The sequence below is a fragment of the Urocitellus parryii genome, chromosome 1, assembly GCF_045843805.1.
Source record: "Urocitellus parryii isolate mUroPar1 chromosome 1, mUroPar1.hap1, whole genome shotgun sequence".
Lineage (NCBI taxonomy): Eukaryota > Metazoa > Chordata > Mammalia > Rodentia > Sciuridae > Urocitellus > Urocitellus parryii.
In genome coordinates this window covers 206,517,854-206,542,024 of record NC_135531.1, presented here as the reverse complement: position 1 = coordinate 206,542,024, position 24,171 = coordinate 206,517,854, and the positions used below count along the sequence as shown (strand labels likewise).

The window sequence follows — 24,171 nt, the reverse complement described above, 5'->3', positions numbered from 1 at the left end:
TTTTCAAAATATTCTTTCAACGACTTCCAATCAATCAAAAAAACTGAAACAACCAGTTGTAGCTCAATGGCAGTCCAAAACATAGGTGGCAGCTTGTAGTCTGCTAATTCCTGCTCTATAAAAACTTAGTATAAAGACTGCCATCCTTCAGTTTCTGTATTTGTAACCAATTCTCTTAATTCCATTTTCTCTTAGAAAAACATTCTATAAAAATAAGATGCCTCAGAAACTTTTACTCAATTATGTATAAAAAGTTACTACACTACATTCTATTTTCAGCTCATGATACTCTTCTTCAAATTCACGTGTGTGACACTGGGGAATCACAACCAGGGCCTCATGTGTGCTAGGCAAGCGCTTCTTGCTACAGGAAGAGAATAAGTTACACAGGCCTTTTTCTTCTTTTTGGTATAAACAATTAAAAATACTGCCTTCAAAGGGCTGGGGTTGTGGCTCAAGTGGTAGAGTGCTCGCCTAGCACGCATGGGGTACTGGGTTTGATCCTCAGCACCACATTAAAAAACTAAAACTAAAAAAATATATATTAAAAAAACATTGCCTTCAAAAAATCTGCACGCACATACATACACACACAAGAAATTTACAGTCTCAGTGAAGTGAAGGGGTTGTCTTTTATCCTTATAGTATTTGTTTTCCCCAGGGGTTTAACAGCTTAGCCCATCATGTCTGGACTTTAAGTGCTATTTGAAGAGAACAAAGCTTACTGTATAAAGGAGAAAATGGTTAAGATCCTATTATATAATTCAACATGTTCCAAAAATTGAATGACTGACTGAAATTTCATAATTCTGCAAGACTAATATCTATACACCCTCAAACCTGAAGAACTCAGATTTTAATGAATACATCCAAAAGGCAAAATGTAAAGTCAGGCACATTAACAGACCTACCATTAACTCAGCCATCAACACCCCCCCCCCCGCGCAAAAAAGCAATCAATAAATCTTGACAAACCAATTAAAGATACCCATTACTTTACTTTTGTCTGCATTTTCTGAAGCACACTGAATGAAGTAAGTTCTTACACACAGATAATTTAAATCTGTGAAAGAAATCTGTTACCTAAACAGAATTCTAAGAAAGTCACTTTTAGAGAATCACACTGTTCAACTCTTATCTTTCAAACTTCACATTATAATGAATTAGGAATTCCCAACCACAAAATCTCCCAGCAAATTAAGTCACCAGAGATACTCAGAAAAATGACAAGGTGTGGCTGTCAAATATGACTTCGTCATAGAATTACTAACTTAATTACTAAATGAGTCTCAGGCATAGTGTCTGTCTTCAAGGCTTATTAATAATGAAGAGTCATAATACACACAGCAAGGCTTAGGGAGTGAATGTATTTCTAGTATTTGAAAATCTACATTAATATTAACACTCCCAAAATGAGAACATAAGCCACTTGAGAAAGCTCTGTGTCTAATCTTATACCTAAGAAGATTCTATAAAGTTAAATTTTTAAGTCTTTTGTGAATTTATTTTCAAAAATAATTCATATTTTTAAAAAGACTCCCCGAAGAGGAAAAATTCTACCCTTAACTTTCTTTAAAAAAAAAAAAAAAATCACACTTTAATTTGTAGTCTGCATCCTCAATTTATAGACTTGGAAAAGTTATGAAGGTCTAGCTTTTATGTTTTGTGGCAATACTACTAAGGACTTAAATCTGCTTGGGTTAGCAAAACCTTCTGGACAGTCTAAAACCTCTTAGACTTCTATGACCAACTAGTGTTAGCACCTGACTTCCCATATTTGTTTTGTCTTTTAATTGAGCACATACACACACACCCATCTACTGTTAGAACAGTCCATTGATATTAATACCTATATGAATCCCCTAGAAGTCTGATAGAAATGCAGACTCTCAGGCCCCATCTCAAGACCTTCAGAATTTGAATCCACATTTTTACACACACCTCCTAGATTGAGAAGCACTGTGTTTAAAATCAAAACTTCAGTCTAATGTTTGTATACAGAGAGAATAAGAGTTTTCAAATGGACATACGTTGTGGTAACAAGCAAATAAACCCCAACCCACAACTGCATGCCACCATACAAGTCTAACCCTAATAATGCCAATAACCGCTGTTTTACAACTCCTTGCTTAGCTAACAAACTACCTCTGCAAATCAGTTACGAAGAGCAAGACGAAGTCAATGTTGCAAGGAATGGCTTTAGGAGAAAATGTTAACTCTGTAAGAAAGCATTAAAAACAGCACTTTTTAAAAATTATTCTTATTCCTTTACCTAAAGAAATAACAACAAAAAACACGGCCTCACTTACATATTCAGATTTGTACCATTTTACCCCAGTTCTGATTCTCCCACTTATTCACGTTTTTACAATGCTTAAATATGTAACAGAATCTGACTACCTTCAAACTGTACAGGAAGAATGAACAATGGGCAATGTTAGAATTATTATATTATTATTATTATTATTATTATCATATTTTTGACTGTATTACTGATGAAGCATTGACTTTGATTTAACCTACATTGTTTAGAATTAATAATAGAGCTTCACATTCTTCAGCATTTTGTTTTTACTGGGCTAGGATTGAACCCAGGGCCTCAGGCACACTAGGGAAGTCCTTTACCACTGAGCTACATTCCCACCTTAACAACGGTTTTCAAACCTATTGAAACAGCAAAGAACTTTTAGCAATGGACTCAAAATGAATGGATTCCATAGTACCACTTGAATTTTCACCAAACAGATTTACCATTTATGAAAAAAATTATACTACAGTTCTAATTGCCACTAAATTCAACCTTAAAACCATAAAAAAATTAAGAAACCACATTTGAGTGTGATCAATATCTGCCATTGTTTTATTTAAACATTAGAAAAGAGATGAAAAACAAACTTCATTTTAATAATGGAACAAAACATCAGAGCTGATCAAAAATTTTTTTCTTTTTCTTTCTTTCAGGCAATTTCAGGAATCATTCAGGGAAAATCAGCAGAAAGTTTTCAGGCAAGAATACTGAAAGGTGATTAAAATGTATGCTTATAACCATACCAAGAAAAAAGATACATAACAAGCTGGCCTTTTCCCTCAAAATAGTATTTTTAAACATATCACTGAACCATAATTTGTTTTAACTAATACCTGTGCTTCTATCAAATCCAATAATTTAATAAATGGTAATCTTTTTGGTTATATTTTCTGCTTTACTATTCAGCTTCCTAAGGACTTCATTCCACCAACAAATTAATTTAGTTCATTCACATGTTAAGATATGCAGTCATAAAATGAGCTAATTTTGACTCATGTCTATGTCTACTGTTAACACTTACCCCAAACATACACACACACCTTTTTATTCACAACTTTTCACTAAAAACTCATGTATTTTTTTCCCTTAGTTTTCTCCAAGCTACAAACCTTAGTTCAAAAATCAAAAGAATTTCTTTGTAAAACCATCGCTGGTGTATATATCATATTTAGATCCAAAAATATCTATATTTATGATTATAGAAAAAAAAAACTTTCATAGAAGTTGGATGAAGTTCCCTGTTGAAAAAAGGAGACCTTACGTAAATTAGATGCAAGGATTAAACTTTCTATGACTTACTGCAGAAACATGCCTTTTCAAGTAGGGATTAGGTTCTGAATCAAGTGTGAAACTCACTGATATATTGAGAGTAAGTGAGGTACATGCTCAATTAAAAGACAAAACAAATATGGGAAGTCAGGTGCTAACACTAGTTGGTAAAAATTTACAAATAATTATACACACCCCCTTTATAAAAAATAGGCAAAAGATACACGTATAAAAACAGTTTCAAATTTCTTCCAAGTTTAATTTTAGTTAAAGATGAATAAAGCAGATAATCTCTAGACTTCTTATAGTCCAACTTGCAATGAAAATATTCATTCTAACTCTCCATTAAGAAGAAATGTAATGAGGCACGCTTTCTAGTGGCTGGTATTCGCTTCCAAACCAAAAGAAAAAAAAAAAAAAAGCTAAGGGCAAGAATTTCAAAGCTATCGTGTAACATTTTCTCATTTAGAATACTTTAGAAAATATATATATATTTTAAAAAAAAAGTGGTACTGAGGATTGAACCCAGTACCTGTGCATGCTAGGCAAGCCCTCTACCACTGAGCTGCACCCCCAGCCATTCTTTATTGTATTATTTTGAGACAGGGTCTCACTAAGTTGGCCAGGCTGACCTTAAACTTGTAACCCTTCTGTCTAAGCCTCTGAAGTCATTGGGATTACAGGTGTGTGCCATTGGGCCTGGCTAAGCTCATGTTTTAACTATTAATTAAATATAAAACTAATTGTTGTTTTATATGCAGATACATAAGTCTACAAATATCTGCAGCAAGCACATGAAGCACTTCTTCTGTCCACACAGATATTTCAATATTAAATATATACAAAATGTTTCTAGTAAGGAAAACCAAGGTATTCACAAGAAGCTGCAGAAAAATTCATGCAATTAATGAAGGCTGAAATTTATAAATTAAAAAGTCATCTACACATAATGTACAAACAGTCATGCATTTAGAAAGGAATACTATGTCTAATAAATTTTCACAGGAAGCTGCACAAATACTTGCTAATGCAAATGAAGGGAATCTGAGAAATTCTACAATAATATTTCTACCTCAAGAAATTAAAACTTTTGGTATTTTTCCCGAAATTGTCCAAAGGTGACATTTGTGGGGAAAAAGTCCCAGTTTTTTTACATCCCATTTGAGGCCTTTACAAAAAACAAATTTCCTGTACCTCAGGCACAATATATATATGAACAATTAAACAAACAAACAAACAAACTATAAATGCCTTTATCAGTTTAGCAAAAATCAAATAAAAATTTTCAACATTAAAGTATTTTGCATTACATGTTTAACCAAAATATGCATGGAGTTTAAAAATATGAAGTAAAATGAATGCTTGTTTCTGCTTTTGCTTTCAAATCTAAATAAGGTATTTAACATTTCTTGAAAAAACTATAGCAGCCAAGAAACAATGGGGAAAAAAAATCTTACTTAATGATCTTATAAAACTGAACTTATTAAGTCACTGCCCTTCACAGGTTTGAAATGTTATCAACCTTGAGGTCTCCCCTTTTAAACTGATTGATAAAACAAGTCTGAAATATACCAATCAAGAAATCTGGGGATGTTTTAAAAAATTCAATTTCTCTTAAAACACTAAATGGAATTTTCATGGGCTGTTGATCTCCATCGTGACTGCAGATTTTTTATTATAGAGTTTGCCATAGTACCAAGTTTCTCATGCATTTCAAATAGCTGGCTTCCTGAATAACTGTGGAGATCTTCTGCATCCAGTTGAAGAGCAAGAGCACTAATCTGTGTAACAAGATTTTTAGATAATGGAGTTTCAAAGGGAACAGGATCAAGTAAATCTAAAAGAAACAGAAAAAAGAACACATTAAATGTATACCAGTTAAAAAATTAAATGTATGTGTGCATGTACATATTCCCTATCAAATATAATAAGTTTGTAGGATTCAATTTGAGAAAGTAGAATGAGGGGTCCCTCTTCTCAAAGGAATAAGACAGACACAAAAATCTACTATGACATATTATTCTGTGCTAGTAAAGAAAAGACTTCATTTTATTATCATAACTGTTAACAGAATATATATTCTATATCCTTACTGGAGATCTTAAGGACTAAATGTTGACAATTAAGAAAAAAACACCTGAAATCAAAGAAGTTTTTCATGTACTTGGCATCAAGGAAAAAAATAAAAAACAAAAAACTTGTTGAATAAGGCGTAATTAAATTAAAACTAAAAGCATAACAAAATATTTATTCAAGAAAATCAGCTTGTCTTCTACATAAAATCGTCACACTATGCTAACATATACCTGAGGCAAGTCGTTCTTCATCAGTTGAGAGAGACTTATTTTCTATTCCATTTACTGCTTTTTCAGTAATATCAAAAATTGGAATCTCTTCTAATCCACGAGATTTTACCTTGATTATACAGAGCAGTTAAAAACAAAAATCAGAAGTTACTTTTCATAGCAATAATGGTACAAATATTGGGAAAAATACATTATATGGAACATTATGGTCCAGTCAATCATACATTAACTTTAAAAAAAAAATTAACTTTAAAAAAAATTCTACTTTCAAAAAGAGTTACCTTATAACTTAGCAATTCCAAATTTTTATATATATATCTCCAACATAAATGAAAACAAAGCCCATACAAAAATTTTATGAATGTACCCAGAAGCACTGTTCATAATAGTAAAAGGTGAAAACAACCCCAAATGTCCATCAACAGAGGAAAGGCTAAACAATGTGGTATATCTATACTATGGATCATTATCTTGCCTTGAAAAAGGAAGGAAATTTTGGCATATTCTATAGCAAAGAAACCTGGAAATGATATGGTAAGTGAAATAAGTTAGGAAATAAAGGTGGTAGCCTCACTTACAAAAATGTCCAAAATAAAATCTATAGAGAAGTAAATAAGTGGTTATCTACAGACAAGGGATAAAAGTGACAACTAAGAAATTCAGGATTTTTTTCTTACAGGGTTTAAAACCACCAACAAAAATGTTCGAAAATTAGTTTATGGGGATAGTGATGTAACTATGAACATAGTTAAAAAAAAAAAAAGGGGAAAAAAATCACATAGTAGATTGCTATGGTAAGTGAATTTCAGAAATTCAATCTATTAGACTGAAAATTACTACTTTCTGGTTTTGTTTTTAAGTCACAAGTCAAAAGATGTTTTAAACATCACAATTTTAAAAAAATCAAGGACTTTATAGCAGAAGCCTTCATATTTTCGCCTTTAGTATATCATTTATTTGCAGTGTCTAGTAACATTAACAGATAGAAAGTCTAAGTTTCAACCAATTCTGTGAACCCTGAAATTATGCACAAAATTTTCTATATAAGTCTTTATTGGGGGAAAGAATCAGTTTTCATCAGAAATATGAAAATTGTCCTTGACTCTGTATGTATGTATATTGTGTGTATATACACACACACCACACACGTGTATATATATACATGTATGTGTGTGCATGTGTAAAATGCTGGAAGGAAAAACACAAATAAGTAAAAATGTGTTAGACATCAAAATCAAAAGTTTTATGACCTAGAAAGTTGTAAAGCTTTCCATAAATGTTTAGATTTCAGTATCTAGGCTTTAGAAAAGCAGCAATGAAAATCCATCACCATCTGGTAAAAATCATAAAGGGATACGAGGACAGAATTCAAAGCAGAAAAGATAATTTGAAAAGAAATCTGAGGTGCATTAAATAAAAACAGTATAGCCTGGCGCAGTGGTGCACCCATGTAATCCCAGCAGCTTGGGAGGCTGAGGCAGAAGGATGACGAGTTCAAAGCCAGCCTCAGCATCTCAGTGAGATCCTAAAGCAATTCAGCAAGACTTTGTCTTTAGAGGGGAAAAAGGGACCATAAAACGGGATTTTAAGCAACAGGAGTTTAAATATAAACTTCTACAACTATGCTATTGGGTCACTGATTAATACATAGTTTTAAGTACCACCTGAGTTTTTACCTGCTGTTCATGATATACTCTAAGAGCCTTTTTTACATTAGAAACTTTGGGAGACCGGATAGGAAGAGTTTTTATTTCAGATGCTGTAAGAGAACTCAGATCGCCAATTGTTTTTATATTCTTGGCTCTGATAAGTTGTCCTAGGCCTCTTGCCCTGAAAAGATGAGAGAAAAAGGAGAATCAGTTGTCAGTATATACTACTAGTAAGGGCTTATTCGGTTTAATTTCTCCATTTAAACTCAACCATAACTGACTTTAAATTACTCCCTTTGTTTTAATGTGCCCTCTCTCCCAACTTCTATAATCAGAAATGGACTCAGTATTTGTCAGTATTTGTCCTTGGAGGAGTTTAGGAATACCTCATGTCCTATTGTCAAATGATAGGGCAAAAGAGAAATTATCAAAAGATCTTACCAACTATCTTAAAATACAGTAATCTAGAATTTTCTAATCAAAAATAATTTAAGTTTCCAAGACTAACAATCAGAAAAATTTTAATTAAAAACTCTTAGGTTAATTTTTTTTTTAAGAAAATACCCACCAAAAATATAGGTTTTCTTTTTTTTTTTTAAAGTTTTTTAGTTTTATTTATTTTTTTTTAAAGAGAGAAAATTTTTTAATATTTTATTTTTTAGTTTTCGGTGGACACAACATCTTTGTTTGTATGTGGTGCTGAGGATCGAACCCGGGCTGCACGCATGCCAGGTGAGCGCACTACCGCTTGAGCCACATCCTCATCCCCTCTTTCTTTTTAATTTTTTTTTTTTTTTAGTTGTCAATCACCTTTATTTTTTTTTTTTTTATATGTGGTGCTGAGAATCAAACCCAGGGCCTCACACATGCTGTGCAAGCACTCTACCAATGAGCTATGACCCCAGCCCTCCAAATCAAGGTTTTCTATGTGAACCTCAAGCTTCACATAATGACTTATTACCAGGGCAATCTTAGTGGATTAATCTTTGTAAATTTTATTTTATAAAACAGAAATGATATTCATACACCAAGAGCAGTGGAACATACCTCTAACCTCAGCTACTGAGGAAGCTAAGGCAAGAGGATTGCCAAGTTTGAGGCCTTCTTGCGCAGCTTAGAAAGACCCTGTTTCACAATAAAACTTTTAAAGTGCTGAGGTGAGGGCTGGGGATGTGGCTCAAGCAGTAGTGCGCTTGCCTGGCATGCATGCAGCCCGGGTTCGATCCTCAGCACTATATACAAACAAAGATGTTGTGTCCGCCGAAAAAAAACCTAAAAAATAAATATTAAAAAACTTCTCTCTCTCTCTTAAAAAAAAAAAAAGTGCTGAGGTGTAGCTCGGTATTACAGCACCCCTGGGTTTGGCCCCAAGTACCACAAAACAGTATATATTCCTTAAGGAATTGGTAGTAACGGTAAATTAAGATAATGTATATAAAAAGTTTCTACATAATATCTTAACAAATTATTCACAAACATTAATTTTATTAGCATAAATGATTTTATTATTGCCCTACAGCCTATCATTCAATCTACATTTTTATTTATTCCTGAAATAAAATATATGAAAGGGATACATGCTAATAAATTCTAACTAGGAGAACCTTTACCATTCAAATATTCCTGTTACTGAAGTGGCATCTTGGAATATAACCCCAAAGCCTAAGTAACCACTTACCACATATTTGATGTTATCTGAGGCAAAATAATGTCAACTGGTGCTGCACAGTTCACCAAAGCTGGGTAAACACTTTCTGTTGGGCAAGGAATGGATTCTTTGGCCATTTCTGTTATCTTAAAATAAATTTCAAAAGCTATTAAATAGAGATCACTTGACTAAACACAAAAATATAAAAAGTTACATGAAAACTAAAGCACTTCTTACTAAACACTTCTTTGAGCTCTTAAATTTAGAGCTACGTGATCCTGGGGACAGAAATCCTTTAGCTGAAGTGGTATTATGCTAGACAAAAGGAGAGAAAAAAAAGACTCACTTAGACCCTAGACAACTACAATTTTAATCTTAATCTTAGACTGTAATCACTGTTTTAAAATATCAGAAACAGAAAAGAACTGCTAGTTAATCAATTACTTGCTGAATGATCATTGCCTCTTACTACCTTTTCAGGTCTACTTACCATGAAGCACACAAAGAACCAAACCAACAAAGTTCTATTTCATAAATAATCTTAAAACAAACTATACACATATAATTCTAAGCACATATAGATATGTGCATACTGTAACACCTGTTGCTTACCTTAGATTGTGCAGTAGGTGATGTTTTAACATTTTTCATTATGGGAGAACTACTTGAAGAATGGGACCTAACAATGGAACATCGCCTATCAATGTCATCTGCCAATCCTGCCTGGTATATTGGATCTGCAAATGAGACACGTCGAACCTGAAAACACAGGTCAGATTTTAATATTTAACAAAACTAAAGTCTTTAAAGATGACACCATAAATTCTCATCAAGAGGTTATCCAAAAGTAGCATGTGGGTTTGGAAGTCTACAGCATATAACTGTTCATCTTAGTGACTACTTTTATTAATTATCTATGTTCTAAAGCTGCATAGTTTAGGTTGTGAAACTAGGATAGTAATAGAAACAATGAATTATTAATTATTATTAATTATTAATTATTAATTATTAATAATAATATATTAAACTAATTGATAACTAATTGATAAGTACACAATAGAGAACTCTGATAACCATTAAGATATTATTACATGTTTTCTATTCTTGATTTCCAAGAATACAAGATGCAAGTTCTATAAATCTGTCACAGAAAATACAGCATGTTGTGTTAGGGGTTTGGATCAGTGCATAAGCACTTGCCTAGCCTGAATGAGGTCTGATTCAATTCCTAGAACTGCAAAAAGAAAAAAAATACACACACACACACACACACACACGTATGTACATATATGCAAGCACTATCTCTGTTGCCTAAATAAGTATTAAATATAAACTTTATCAAAACTACAACTACTTAAGCCATGACTGAGTATGATGGCACATGCCTATAATCCCAGCAACACAGAAAGCTGGGCAAAGAATTCAAGCTCAAGGTCAGCCTTGGCAAACTTACAGAGACCTTATCTCCCTCCCTACTTATGCAAGGAGTGGGAAGGAAAAGAAAAGAAACTATTAAGTTGTATAGGCAATTTAAAGAACACTGACATGTTATTTCCAATGCATTTTATCTTCACAAAGTTTTCAAGAATGTCAATGGCCTATTAAACTTAAGATATTAAAAAGAAACAAAAACTAAGTAATAGCCTTAGCATCTAAAGAGGGGAAAAAAAAATCTCAACAGCCGTTAAGTTTTCTTAAATGGATCAATCTCTCAATTCTCAGCAAAACTTTCAATATATTTTGGAAAGCTGAAAACTACTCATAGAGATTAAGAAGGAAAGTTTTTAAAATGTGCTTGCTTGGGCTGGCTATGTGACTCACTGGTAAAGTGCTTGCCTGGCATGTATGAAGTCATGGGTTCAAATCCCTAAGCAAGTGGGTGCGCGCACGCACATCACCCCGCCCCCCCCAAAAAGTGCTTGCTGAAGGGGGGGGGGGGAATCAAAGTATCTTTTTTGGTATACATTCACATATCTACAAGTACATCTGACAATAGCAGATTCAATTTCAAAATTAAGTTGCAGAATGTCAACACCTTTTCAGAACATCTACTTAGTTACATAGAGGAAATTGGTCTATGTAGGCACACCTCACTTCCTCTTTCTTAAAATTCATTCATTCAATAAACTGTGAAAGAAAAGGGTATAATCTAGACACCCAGAATCCAATTTTTTTTTCTGAACCAAACAAGGTATGGCTTAGTGCAGGAGATGGCAATATAAATAAGAAAATAATGAGAGAGGATCTGTGGGTGTAGCTCTGTGATAGAGCACATGCTTATCATGTGTGAAACCCTGGACTCAATCCCTAGCACTCCAGGAGTAGGGGTGGGGATTCATAAAATTGATAAAGGAAGTCCAAGGAACTTTCTAAATCATCATCTAAGGATCTATATAAAAACTTAAGTAAAAGAGACATTATGTCCCAGAAAACATTAAGTGCTAAACCTGTATTATCAATGTCACCCGAGTTCCTCATGTGTTATGGTATGCAGCGCAGAAAAGACCCTAAGAAGAGGTCTTACCAATTTTGCTAAAGGTGAACAATGTACAGAGCTGCATAAAGATCTTTAGTGTTGTGAGATGAAGGAACATCCTGAAAGTTTTGATCTCCTTTATTTAGCACCTTTTGTTCTACCTGCTCTTTCCCTAGCATTCACGACAAATAAAGAAGTGGTCATATAATCCTAGTATCTGTCATTCACCATATGACACAGTATGGCCCAAAGTTTCAACCAAATATTAGACTTCTTTATATTCAACCTCATTCCTCCTACCTTATTAACAGGTGAGGAGATCTCATCTTCTTGGGGTCTTTTCAATCCTCTCTTTAAAATGCTGGTAGATGGAGAAGCCAATGGGGACCAGACACATCGTGTTTGCATACCACTAGGACTGTCGTTTGCAGACAAAAGTAAAGGATCAAGCTCCCTTAATTTTTGAGGAGATGCATTATTATCTTCTGTTACCAGTTCAGAGATAGCTGTTTCAGATGACGAAGACTGTAATGTTTCCTCCATTGTCTCTGAAGTATGATGAACTTCCTGTAAAGTATCATTTCCTACTACCACTTGATTGTCATCTAATTTCATTTCTTCAGATTTATTAAGTTCAATATTAGTTTCAGTTTTATTACATTCAATCTTTCCTTCTTCAGTGTTCATTTCAAGTGTGTCAGGAATAAAGTTGTCAGTTTCTACATTCAAACTTTCTGTTTGAGCTTCTTCTGGCTTAGAGGTTTTGGTAGTCCTGTCCCTGTCCTTTGTTTCCTCGACACTGTCAGTTTCAGAATTCACCTGCTCAGTCACTGTCTTTTCATAATTTTCAATTTCAGAATTGATTTCTTCAAGTGAGCTTAGATCAGATTCATTACTTCCTCCACCCAATTTCCCATTTGCTTTTTGTTCAGAAATCTCCATCTGAGGATTCACATTTATAGGTGTGGTATTATCAGAAAGACCAGTACCTGAGTTATATTCCTGTGCTGCAGCTGCTTCAGCATTCAATTCTTCAGCATTGACTTCTTCAGCTTTATCTGCTTCAGGTATGCCACTTTTAGTATTTCCCTCTGCTACCATTTCTTCAGAAATATCTATTTTGGCACTCTTTTTCTCAACCAAGTTAGCTTCAGATTTATCTTTTTCTAAGCTAGTTTCAGATTTATCACTTTTTATATCCAATTCCATAGCTTCTACTTCCAGATTTGATCCCACTGTTGCTTTACATGCATTTCCTTCAACATTAACAATGTTAACTTCTTCTGGAGAAAACTCTTGTTTCCTTTTTTTAGTGTCCAAAGGAGAACATTTCTGTGAACTGTCCATGGAATCACATGCACATGGGCCCACAACTTTTAATATATTAGATGGCTCCTCATTTTCAAGACACGTTGCCACACCAGAATCCATATCACAAGTGTCCTCCTTAAAATTTACTATTTCAGGAGGAACAGATTTTTCAATAGTATTTTCTTTCAATTCAGTTGCAGGTACAATTACTAAATCATTTATAGTATCGTTCTCCTCCTTGAGACCCAAATCAAAATTCACACTGGGATGTTCATCTAAAATTTTTACTTCAGAATGCAGATTAGCATCACAAGTTTTTGATACAGTTCCAGGTGTCTGCACATCTGCTTTTGTTTCACTATTCTTTTCATCATCATTTTCTATGTTCCTTAACCCAATAAATGAATTTTCCTGGGGCTGTGATTTTTCCCTACAGCAGTCACAACCTTTAGATCGCCTGACCCTCCTACTTCTCTTGTGCTGGCATTCAACAATTTGAATACTTTTTTCAGAAAGCAGGGCAATGCTTGATGGCCCCACTTTTGAACACTCTCCCACACTATCTGAATCTCCCTTATGTAACCTTTTATTGGCATTTCTAGTCCTTAGATTTGATTCTGGCACAGGTGGCCATGTAAAGGAATTTTCTGTGCATTTGCTAGTCTTACTTTTTCCTTCATGTGTATTTGGTACATCATCAGAAACTTGCAACAAATCTGAAGATATTTTAGATTCTTGAGGTATTATCACAGTACTTTCACCTGTTTCACAAATCTGAGATTTCATATCTACTTCAGAAATTGCTTTAGACTCAGGTGTCTGATTTTCAACTTTTATACACTCTTGTACCATTTTTTCTTCTTGTTCTTCCATGTCAACACTATCATTACTTTTGTTTTTCCACTTTCCAGATCTCTTCTTCCTTGATCCTTCTTCTTTTGCCTCAGAACTATCAGATTCTGAGTTCTCAATGCTGAAAAGCAAACCCTGAGATGCTCTTCTTGTTTGATAACGCGTTCGTCCCCTTAAAGGTTTCTCAGAGGACTTATCAGCAATGTCCTGGGCACTATCTGCTTCAGAACTAATATTCTCAAGGTCTGGTTTTCTTTTATTTTGGTCAATTTCAGCATTAGCACTGGTTTCCCCCAAAGTTTTCTCATGTAAATTATTTCCTTTCTCAACTAAATTTTCCTGTACTGCATGTTCAGAAGTCAGTTTTTGCCTAGGTAACACATCATCTTTTACATGCAATGGACTCTTTTGAAGAGATTTTTCTTCTTCCTTACGTCTTTCCTTTTTTTGGTGACTATTTTCTTTATCTTGGCTATCAGTGTTTGACTCTATTATTTCTGAACGTCGCCTTGAAGATCGTCTAAGGGTTTTTTGGTTTGAAGTTATCTGAACCTGATTCTCTTCATTTACCATTTGATCTGCTGGTATTATGACTGGGGGTGTATTTTCTTTGGATTCCAAATTAACCTCTCCATTTTTCTCTTCCACACTATTATTTTCCAACACTACATCATTTTCTATTGTTGATTTAGGCTTTGTGTCTTCATACTCCACTGTAGGTTCAGAAAGATGACCCTGATTATTCTGCACACATTCTGTTTGGTTAAGCAAACTAGGTGGGTTATTTTCTAAGGCTATCATGTCTTCGGTAGATTCCTGAGTATTTTTCTCCTCTTCAGATTTCATTAAGGGCTTAGACTTTTTATTCCCAGACTGCTCAGCTTTACTAGATCTCCGGCTTGATCTCTTAACTCCATTCACCACTTTCTCTGAATCAGATTTTGATCGAGTCACTTCTCTTTTCTTTGTTTTTAAAGTAGTATCTGTTTTAGTCATGTTTTCCTGGTTATTTTTCACTGTAACAACTGATGATATACTATTTAAGGGGGACGGGCTGAAAGGTCTATTTTCTGAACCATCAAACTTTTCTAACGTAATAAAGGTTTGCCTTCGACTTGTGGGCTGAGGGGGAGTTCCAGAAATAGAGGAATTAGAAACTGAGCTGTTGACAACAAATGAACTTTCTGCATTAGGTATACATTCAGCTGAAGCTTTCTTTGATGAAGTTAAGGTGATTTTTCCGACATCATTACTACTGGTCATTAATACTTCTGGATTGGTTTCCTCAACAGAACTACATCCATTATTTGAAACAGAAGCCTTTTCAAGATGTTCATTCATACCACAGTTTTCCTTGGTATCTTGAGGAATAACACTGTCATGCTGCATTTGCTTTTCCTGTACAGAAATATATATACAGATTAAATCTGCAAACAAGTTTCACTTCCAAGGAAAATTTAAGTGCAAAACTTCAGTAATACAGAGATGACCACTATCTTTCAACAAAATGCAAATATTCCAAAAGTAATAGAAGATGCCCATTAATGTGCTCCTCATTTTATTCAATAAAAGCCAAACACATTTAAATACACACATTATGACTACAATTCTGTTAGTGTATGATTCTAAAATAAACCTTAAAATTAATAAAATGAAGAGCAGTCCCCAGTCTGCAACAATTTATTCCTAATAGGTGATTCTAAAAACCCTAAAATATAAAATATTGAATATACCTTAATTATCATCTCAGAATCTTCCATTGGTTTTTCACTTGAATTAGGTGTTTCCCTGAAATAAAGAATTATGGAAATTAAATTGTACTTAAAAAAAAAATAGGAGAAATTGTTACAAGTCCAAAAGCTTTCATACTTACACAGACTCTTCCTGACTATAATGACTAGAAAATAAGGTATCTTGTGAAACATCCAGATTATTATACATGGCAGGAATATCACACCTGAAAAATATTTTATTTGTAACTTTACAAATCTGATATTATTCTTACAATTAGAAATTAATTGCAATCTACCAAATTATCTTTTATGAATGTTACACAATCAAGATCTATATGGTTACTTTCCAGATTTCTCATGAACTTATCTTCTTATACAACCTACCTCAACAAAGGAATTCCATTTGGCAATATGTGGCACATTACTAGGCCACTTTATAAATTATAAAACACAGTAAAGTGTAATTTCTCCCATTAAAACTTACAATTCAAAGGGTCAGTGGTACTTGGCTGGTCTAGCATGTGGGGCCTTAGGTTTAATCCCAAACCAACAGAAACAATCAATTTACTAAACACATTATGCAACAACAAATCTGTAATTTCCTGCATGAAATCTAAGCATAAATAATGGATGTCCAGGACTTTGGTTGTGGCTCAGTGGTAGAGTACTCCCTTAGCATGCATGAGGCACTGGGTTTGATTCTCAGCAACATAAAAACAAAATAATGTGTCCAGCTAAAACTAAAGATACATGAATAAATACTTTACAAAATAAATATCCAATTCAAAACAAAAGGCCTACAAACCGTTTTGTTTTGAGTACTTCTTTTTGATGTTCAGTTAATACTCTTTCCTTTGCTTCTTTTTCTTCTGGAGGAATAAACACAAAATCTTCTGACTTTTCCTCTTCCAACAGCATTTCACTCTTTACTTTTGGAGATGAAGATTCTAATTTTAGCTGCAGATTTTAAAAAAGTAAATGTACATTTTCAGTTCCAACATCATTTTCAAATGACTTCCAGTTCCTTCTAATACTGATAAAGGTTTTTCAAAGTTCTAAGTCTGATGTACAGTCCATATGATATTCAAAATAACAAATTAGTAATAATGTTCTACTTCTAATAAATGCTGAGAAAATAAAATTAAGATGTGTTTTTTGGGCAAACATAGAAATCAAATGTAGAAATCAACTGGCGAAGAGTTTATGTATCACTTCCAAGCTGTAACAATGAACTAGTCAAATTAAGTAAGGCTGCCAATATAGTATGTCTTACATACTAATAACTTTGAAAATTTGTAAAGATAACATTGTATCATTCTATTTTTAGCATCTACAAGAATGTTTCAGTCTTCAGAAATAATGTTTGACTTTTATTTTGCCAGGGTCATGGTCTCAAGATTCTTGATTGGAAATTATGAAAGAGAATTCCTGTGGTGTAAAAGTAACTGACAGCTTGAAAGATCTCCTTAAAGATTTGACATTAAGGGGCTGGGGATGTGGCTCAAGTGGTAGCGCGCTCGCCTGGCATGCGTGCGGCCCAGGTTCGATCCTCAGCACCACATACAAAACAAAGATGTTGTGTCCGTGGAGAACTAAAATAAATAAATATTAAAACTCACTCTCTCTCTCTCTCCCTCTCTCTCTCTCTCATCTCTCTTTAAAAAAATTAAAAAAAAAAAAAAAGATTTGACATTAAAGTAGATAACTTAGCTAGGCATTCTCTCTCTATTCCAAGTTAAGTTCTACAATCTCTCTCTATTCCAAGTTAAGTTCTACAATCTCTCTCTATTCCAAATTAAGTTCTATAATAACAACAATTCTAAAATGTTCTCTTATACTACCTATTTTAGTCACTGGGACCTAGAGTCATTTTATCTTATGGAGGCTACTGCTAGGAATAAATTACATATAATAAATTACATACAAGTATTATCATGAGGCTAAGCATTACACAGATTTACCCTTACTGAGTCATCACCTTCCCCTTCCAGATTTTCATACTATGCTATTAGTCTTTGTAGAAGAACTCTGCCAATCCTCACCATCCCATATTTGTTAAGCCATTTATAGCTTTTCCTTGCAATGAGAAGTTTTGAAATAAAAAGCTATTATAAGCTTTATTTTAAAAATTCTATTAAATACCATGTTGAAAACATACTTTGACTGATGGTTTCACATTTTCTTTCTTATCCTTTGTTTGTGTCAAAAAGGAATCTCTTTTTCCACTTGATTTTCTTTCCATACCACTTATCTTCACATTTAATTGTGAGTTTTCCATCTGTTTTATTAAAAATAAAAACAATTTCATTAAGGACAACTCTACTACTTTCATTTCTTTTCACATCTAATAATCACATACTAATGATAACTTATTTTAAATTTAAACACTGTCAAAAGACAGTAAATGGATTGTCTAAATTTTACAATTACTGTTTTACACCATTTAATTTCATGAAATTTGAAAATAAGACATACCACATAAATATTGCAATATAAATCAAATTGCTAGACTCAAACACTGTACCCATTACTGAAAAAAAAAAAAGCCCACAAAACTTTCAACATTAAAGAATAAAGAAGATTAATAAAGCACACAGTTTAGAGAATATTAATGCAGGAAGAACATTTTCTCTTATACCTGAATGTATGGCTTTAGCAGACTAAATTACACTGAGCAACAAAGTCTTTACTGGTGAGAATTTTTTTTTATTCCAAAAGCAAAACATCAGTAACTATGGTTACTGATTTTTTTTCCTTACTGATTCTAAGCACACAAACCAATAGCTGTATAAGATCTGTTGCTAAACAGAAAAACATTTTCTAAGGATGTTCAACTTCCTAAGAATACAGTATCCATCCATGCCTTTATGCCTCTGAACTCCTAGATCTTTAGATGGTAATCAAGTATCAGTCAAAATGACCTTAGTCCTAAGGGTGATGTGATAGTAAAGATTTATTTTTTTCTGATAGAAGTAGTGATGAATTTAATACAAAGAAATGAAATCTAGAAGAACAGTTCTTGCTTAGGTATAAAGACTTTAGTAAGTCCATTTCTACTTTTTCCAAAATAATTCCACTGATGTGTTTTAACAGTCATGATACTTGTAAAGACTACATATAAGGTACATGAGTTGAACATAATTTACATTGAGTATTTCGAGAGAAAACTTTGCACTTAATTTATACTAGTATTTCAGGCCAGACAACTCAACATTTTTACATATGAAAAAAAAAATCATGCTAGGGAACTCTTGTCCAAGTTCTACTTATTATCACTTACGATAAACAAATCATTTAAACATCAAAAATTTAAAAACAAAATGACAAAAACAATAACTCACTACTTCTGAATATGGTCCACTGGATTCCTCCATGATTTCAACACTTTCCAAACCAGGCAAGAGAAGTAAAAGTGTCTGTTTGGCTTGTCTTAGTACTGGTCTTTAAAAAAGTACACAAATATATATACATTGAGTCAAGCGTACTGGTGCGCAGTGGTGATCTTAACAAGCACTGTCAAATACATACACACTTTCTCTCTGATAGTACTAGGAACTGAACTCAGGGGTAGTCTACCACTGAGCCACAACCCTAGCCCATTTTGTTTTTATTTTGAGACAGAGAAGGGATTGGTAAGTTGCCTAGACTGGCCTTGAACTTGCACACCTCCTGACTTAGCCTACCTGTTAGCTGAAATAGCAGGTATGACCCACAACATCAGGCTAGAGTACATTAATTACAAGTTCTTAAATTTTTAAACAGTAAATGAAAATTGGCTAAAAGCTTAAAAGATTGTATTACACATGTAAAAAAGTGGGAGAAATCTGTACTTTTCAAAAGAATCTCCAAATTTTCATCTCTAAACCTTTTGTCAAAATTTCCAAAATATTCATCATGGATAAATTCAAACAGAAGTAAAATATGACATTAAGCACTCAAGTAACTTTAAAAATAATCATTATCTTGCCCTTCTTTTTAGGATAATTTAAATTCTTTTCATTGGTTCCTAAAATCAAATTTACTGTAAGACCCAACAAAAATGTTAAAGAATGTTTAGTAATTACCAAGCAATCCAAATAATAAGTATAAAATCTTATGCAATGATTTCCCATATTAAGATTATCTTAATACCAAAAAACCCATTCATATTATCATAACAGAATATATAAGGAATAAAAATGTGTTATTGCATACTTTAATTCCTCAGGGTAAGTCAACATCGTCACTTTAGCAAATGTGGCATTCCAGAACTGAGCACTTTGTTTTCGAATCTGTTTATTCTTGTGCAAAAATATTATACAGAGCAGTGGAGAAAGCTGTTCAAGAAGTTCACTGTCATAAATTCCAGTGTAGCTATACTGTAGACAAGCAGTAATTTCTCCTAAGAGCTTTTCTAACTAGGAAAAAGGAAAAAAATAAGAGCAAAAAGCATTCTAAATATTAACTTGCAAAACATGTTGCTATTTCAATTTTTTAAATTTCAATAATTTTAAACAAGGCCCCCTGGTCACTGTAAATCTCTTTATATGCTGACAAAATATCTGGCAATTTTATCAATAAACCAACTTGATTTTGAGTGTATTTCCCATTGACAGGGGAAAACAATGTGTTTATATCAATTTAACAAGAATTAATAATTGTCAAAATATTCTTCACCTACAGAATTTTAGGCCCAACTGAGCACATATATAAAGAGATGACATCACGAATTCTATGGTTTTAAGCTAGCTTATTAACCCCATCTTTTAAAAAAGAAAATCTACTTATGAATGTGTCATATTATTTCATAATATTAAATGTCCATTAAAAATATGCAAAATTATATATAATGTAGACAAACATCTAAACTATTTTCTCATTATGAACATTTATGTTTTATGAACAATTTTTTATTGTTACCTTGTTGTTCAGACAACTGTACACTTTTGGAACTTCATCAAGCCTAGAATGGAAAAACACATAAGAGAGGACCGTTTATATTTTAGAAATATGACACTATGTTATCTATCAGTTTAAACCTGAAAATGAGGTTACCATAGTGATAAAAACAAATGTGTACATGTAATGACATAAAACACTGTTCCTAAGTCTTAACAAGGAAAACAAAAATGCCAAACTTGATTTAACATGGGAAAACCTCATCTTTAAAAAAACGAATCATTGAAAACACAGTAGACCTCAAAGTGTTTGTACTAGCTTCCTGTTTCTGTATATTTTTAAAACAAACTATTTTTAATACAGCAAAGACTCAAATAATTTGAAGAGGTAGTAAGTTCATGAATTTAATGTTTGGACTTTGCACTTCATAAAATCTGTTACCTATTTTTTTCCTCCATAAATTTATAAAAGACAAACTATTACCACCGAACAACACAAGCTTGCTACAAGATTATTAAGAAATTCTTTCAAAGTGTTTTTATAAGTATGTTATTGGGGAATTTTTCAGGTTCGTGGGCACTTCAATTCTACCTCAAAGTTCTATACTATTTGAGATATCTTTTAACAAAATATTTTAATATATTACCCTGTGTAAATTGTAAAGATTACCATCCATAACAACAAAACTGGTAAAAAAACAAAAGTTGCTACATATATTTTAACTGCACAAATTTAATTCAACAACTAAGCACAAAATACTTACTTTGAGTTTTCATAAAATAATGCCAGGGGTCTTGTTAAAGTTGCAAATATTTTTCGGATCATAGATGGCAGAGAAATATGTCCAAAAACATTGGAAAGCATATTGGTGATCGAGGTGCCAATAGCAAGTAGAGTATCAGAATATACTTCTTTGAAGCTCAGAGTGTGGAAAGAATAGATCACTTTCACAATAAGTTTAAATAAAGAAGCCAATTTCCCTAGGGGCTCCTTCTTCTTTTTGGACCAATCTGAAGATCTCTGTGGTGCTAAGACATAATTACACTGATCAAAAACTTACGTACTTTGAAAACAGTGTCACACTGTCTCAATGTACAAATTTATTTCTCACATTTAAAAGCTAGATGCATCAAATACACATGTATTTAAGTGACACTCCAAATAAACCCTAAAATCACACATTATTAATGGTCATATATCATAGTAGCTTTACCAATGAAAATTAGTGACAACAGAAAATGACATCAAATCTAGAATAAGAATACGTGAGTCTATTCTCCAGGAAATTCAAAAATACATTACAAATTTTTCTGTTTCTCAAAATTTTAACTATTTTTTTAAATCAACTATTTTTTTTTAGTTGTTGATGGACCTTTAATTATTTACTTATTTTATTTATATGTGGTGCTGAGAATCAAAGCTAGAGCCTCACACATGGCTAGGCAAGCATTCCACCACTGAGCCACAACCTCAGCCCCATCAACTAATTTTTAACAAAATACTAAATTATCTGGGTGTATCTCAACAATCTGGGAGGCTGAGGCAGGAAGATGACAAATTTCAGTCTAGTCAACTTACTAGGATCTTGTCTCAAAATAAAAAATAACAAAGAACTAGTACCTACTTTTTAATCTAAAGAAAATTATGTCATAATAACATTGACTTTCCTTTGTACTCTTCTTATAGCACTTCTTTCCAGACATCAGTGACAAGAATCAACCCATGTCATTCTTGCCCTGAAAAATCATACCCATTCCAAAATGTCATCTGTTTCTCTCAATTCATTTTTATAAGCCAGGAGAGCTCAGATTTAATAGAAAGCTCTAATCCAGTGCTTATTAATTAGTCTCATGTGGTAAAATGAAAAAAAGAAAAAGTGTTGCTAATAAAGGAAGTCAGCCTTCTGCACTAAAATCAGTTTCTTGGACGTGAATATACATATACACTCCTGAATGCTACCCAGAAATTCTTGGATAGGATATTAAGGTTAAGGCTAAGGTAATATATCAGAGAACTGGTTATATACCAGAGACTATAAATATATTGAGATTAACAACAAGCAGGTTTTCTCCCAGTTAAAGAGTAGTTAAATACAAATACAGAAAGATGAAAAATGTGAAATGGTGGGATATTTAGATGGTAACAAGAAGTACATCAAAAGAAGCAGGGAGGTGGGTCCAGTGGTAGAAGCATGGTAATACCAGAGCCTCAGGGGGCTAAAGCAGGAGGGTCATAAGTTTCAGGCCAAGATGGGCAAATTTGTGAGACCTTCTAAAACTAGAAAATAAAAAGGGGCTGTCATGTACCTCAGTGGTACAACACCAATGGGTTCAATCTCCATTACTGGAGAAAACAAAGCACAACAATAACAGCTAAGAGATTATACACCTCTATTTTTCAATTCTGTCCACTCAGGATCCAAGAACAACATCATCTTGTTAGCAATAAACAATCTTGGTTTCTAAAATGCTAATCTCAGCTAAATGGAACCATGTTCACTCGAGAATGGCTGATTCAAGGCTGCAAGGAAAGTGCAAGATGAAGCTAAATATTTCACGCCCAAGTTCCCTAACAATAATGGGATGTGTCAAAAAGTTATACAAGACAACTCAATGGTCATCCTTAATGAATAAATCTGGGATATCTTGGTCATTAAGATAAATAATAGTAACTAAAGTCCACTGAACAAACTGGAAACCCAGGAGTCCATACCAATAAAAATAAAATGTAGGATATCAAAAGGTTTATCTTACATTAGATGTCACCTACACTTGTACGATTCAATACATATAGAATTTATTATAGAGTAGAATGAAATAATTAAAAATAGGAAATAAGGCAAGAAGCATTAAGGGTTGATCAACTCATGAGTGAAAACTTCCTAAAGAATAGGATACTGCCTGGAGCAGTAGTATATGCCTGTAATTCCAGTCACTCAGGAGGCTAAGGCACGAGGACTGCAAAATCAAGGCCGCATCAGCAATTTAGCAAGACCCTATCTCAACATAAGAAATAAAAAAGGACTGGGGATGTAACTCAGAGATAAAATGCGCTGAATTCAATCCCTAGTAACAAATAAACAAACACCCCAGGATACTTATATAGTCTCAAAGTGTCTGCCACAAAACATTTACTAGTAAGTATATAGTAATTAATTTTACTGTGGAAATCTGTCACATTACCAACTGAACCAAAAAGTAAATGTTGTCTTCATCACTAATGGGACACATGAATTAAAAGACCCACAGCATTGTTGTTGTAATATTCCTATAAAAATGAATGAGAACTGAATCAAATCTTGAGGAAATATGACAAATTTAGATCAAGCTGCTTAAGTGCTCCGTTGTTTTGTTGTTGTTTGTTTGTTTGTTTGGGGGGGTACCTTTTTGGTTTTGGGGAAGAGGGGGTTGAAACCAGGGGCACTTGACCACTGAGCCACATCCTCAGCCCTATTTTGTATTTTAGTTAGAGACAGGGTCTCACTGAGTTGCTTAGCACCTCACTTTTGCTGAGACTGACTTTGAACTCATGATCCTCCTACCTCAGCCTCCTGAGCTGCTGGGATTATAGGAGTGTGCCATCATACCTGGCCCTTAAGTGCTCCATTTTAAGAGGCATGAAAGACAGGGCAAGAAATGTTCCAGATTGGGCTGGAGTTATAACTCAGTGGTAGAGTGCTTGCCTAGCATGTGTAAGGCACTGGGTTCAATTCTCAGTACTGCATATAAATAAATAAAATAA

The 24,171-nt window shown here is 33.4% G+C and overlaps 1 protein-coding gene across 1 annotated transcript in view; it reads right to left on the bottom strand.

Annotated features, from left to right (window-relative positions):
* Nucleotides 1–4,510: 4,510 nt before the first annotated feature.
* Rif1 (replication timing regulatory factor 1) overlaps nucleotides 4,511–24,171 on the bottom strand; it is a 56,754-nt gene continuing 37,093 nt past the window's right edge. Inside the window, exons 22-36 of the mRNA XM_026388260.2 lie at nucleotides 21,194–21,458; nucleotides 20,452–20,494; nucleotides 19,747–19,949; nucleotides 18,894–18,993; nucleotides 17,711–17,830; nucleotides 16,358–16,509; nucleotides 15,693–15,776; nucleotides 15,553–15,607; nucleotides 11,957–15,217; nucleotides 9,793–9,939; nucleotides 9,418–9,495; nucleotides 9,211–9,326; nucleotides 7,560–7,713; nucleotides 5,884–5,992; nucleotides 4,511–5,414 (exon numbers count right to left, since the gene is read on the bottom strand). Of these exons, the coding sequence (XP_026244045.2) occupies nucleotides 5,200–5,414; nucleotides 5,884–5,992; nucleotides 7,560–7,713; nucleotides 9,211–9,326; nucleotides 9,418–9,495; nucleotides 9,793–9,939; nucleotides 11,957–15,217; nucleotides 15,553–15,607; nucleotides 15,693–15,776; nucleotides 16,358–16,509; nucleotides 17,711–17,830; nucleotides 18,894–18,993; nucleotides 19,747–19,949; nucleotides 20,452–20,494; nucleotides 21,194–21,458 (5,102 nt within the window). The 3' untranslated portion in view covers nucleotides 4,511–5,199. The remainder of the gene's footprint in view (nucleotides 5,415–5,883; nucleotides 5,993–7,559; nucleotides 7,714–9,210; nucleotides 9,327–9,417; nucleotides 9,496–9,792; nucleotides 9,940–11,956; nucleotides 15,218–15,552; nucleotides 15,608–15,692; nucleotides 15,777–16,357; nucleotides 16,510–17,710; nucleotides 17,831–18,893; nucleotides 18,994–19,746; nucleotides 19,950–20,451; nucleotides 20,495–21,193; nucleotides 21,459–24,171) is intronic.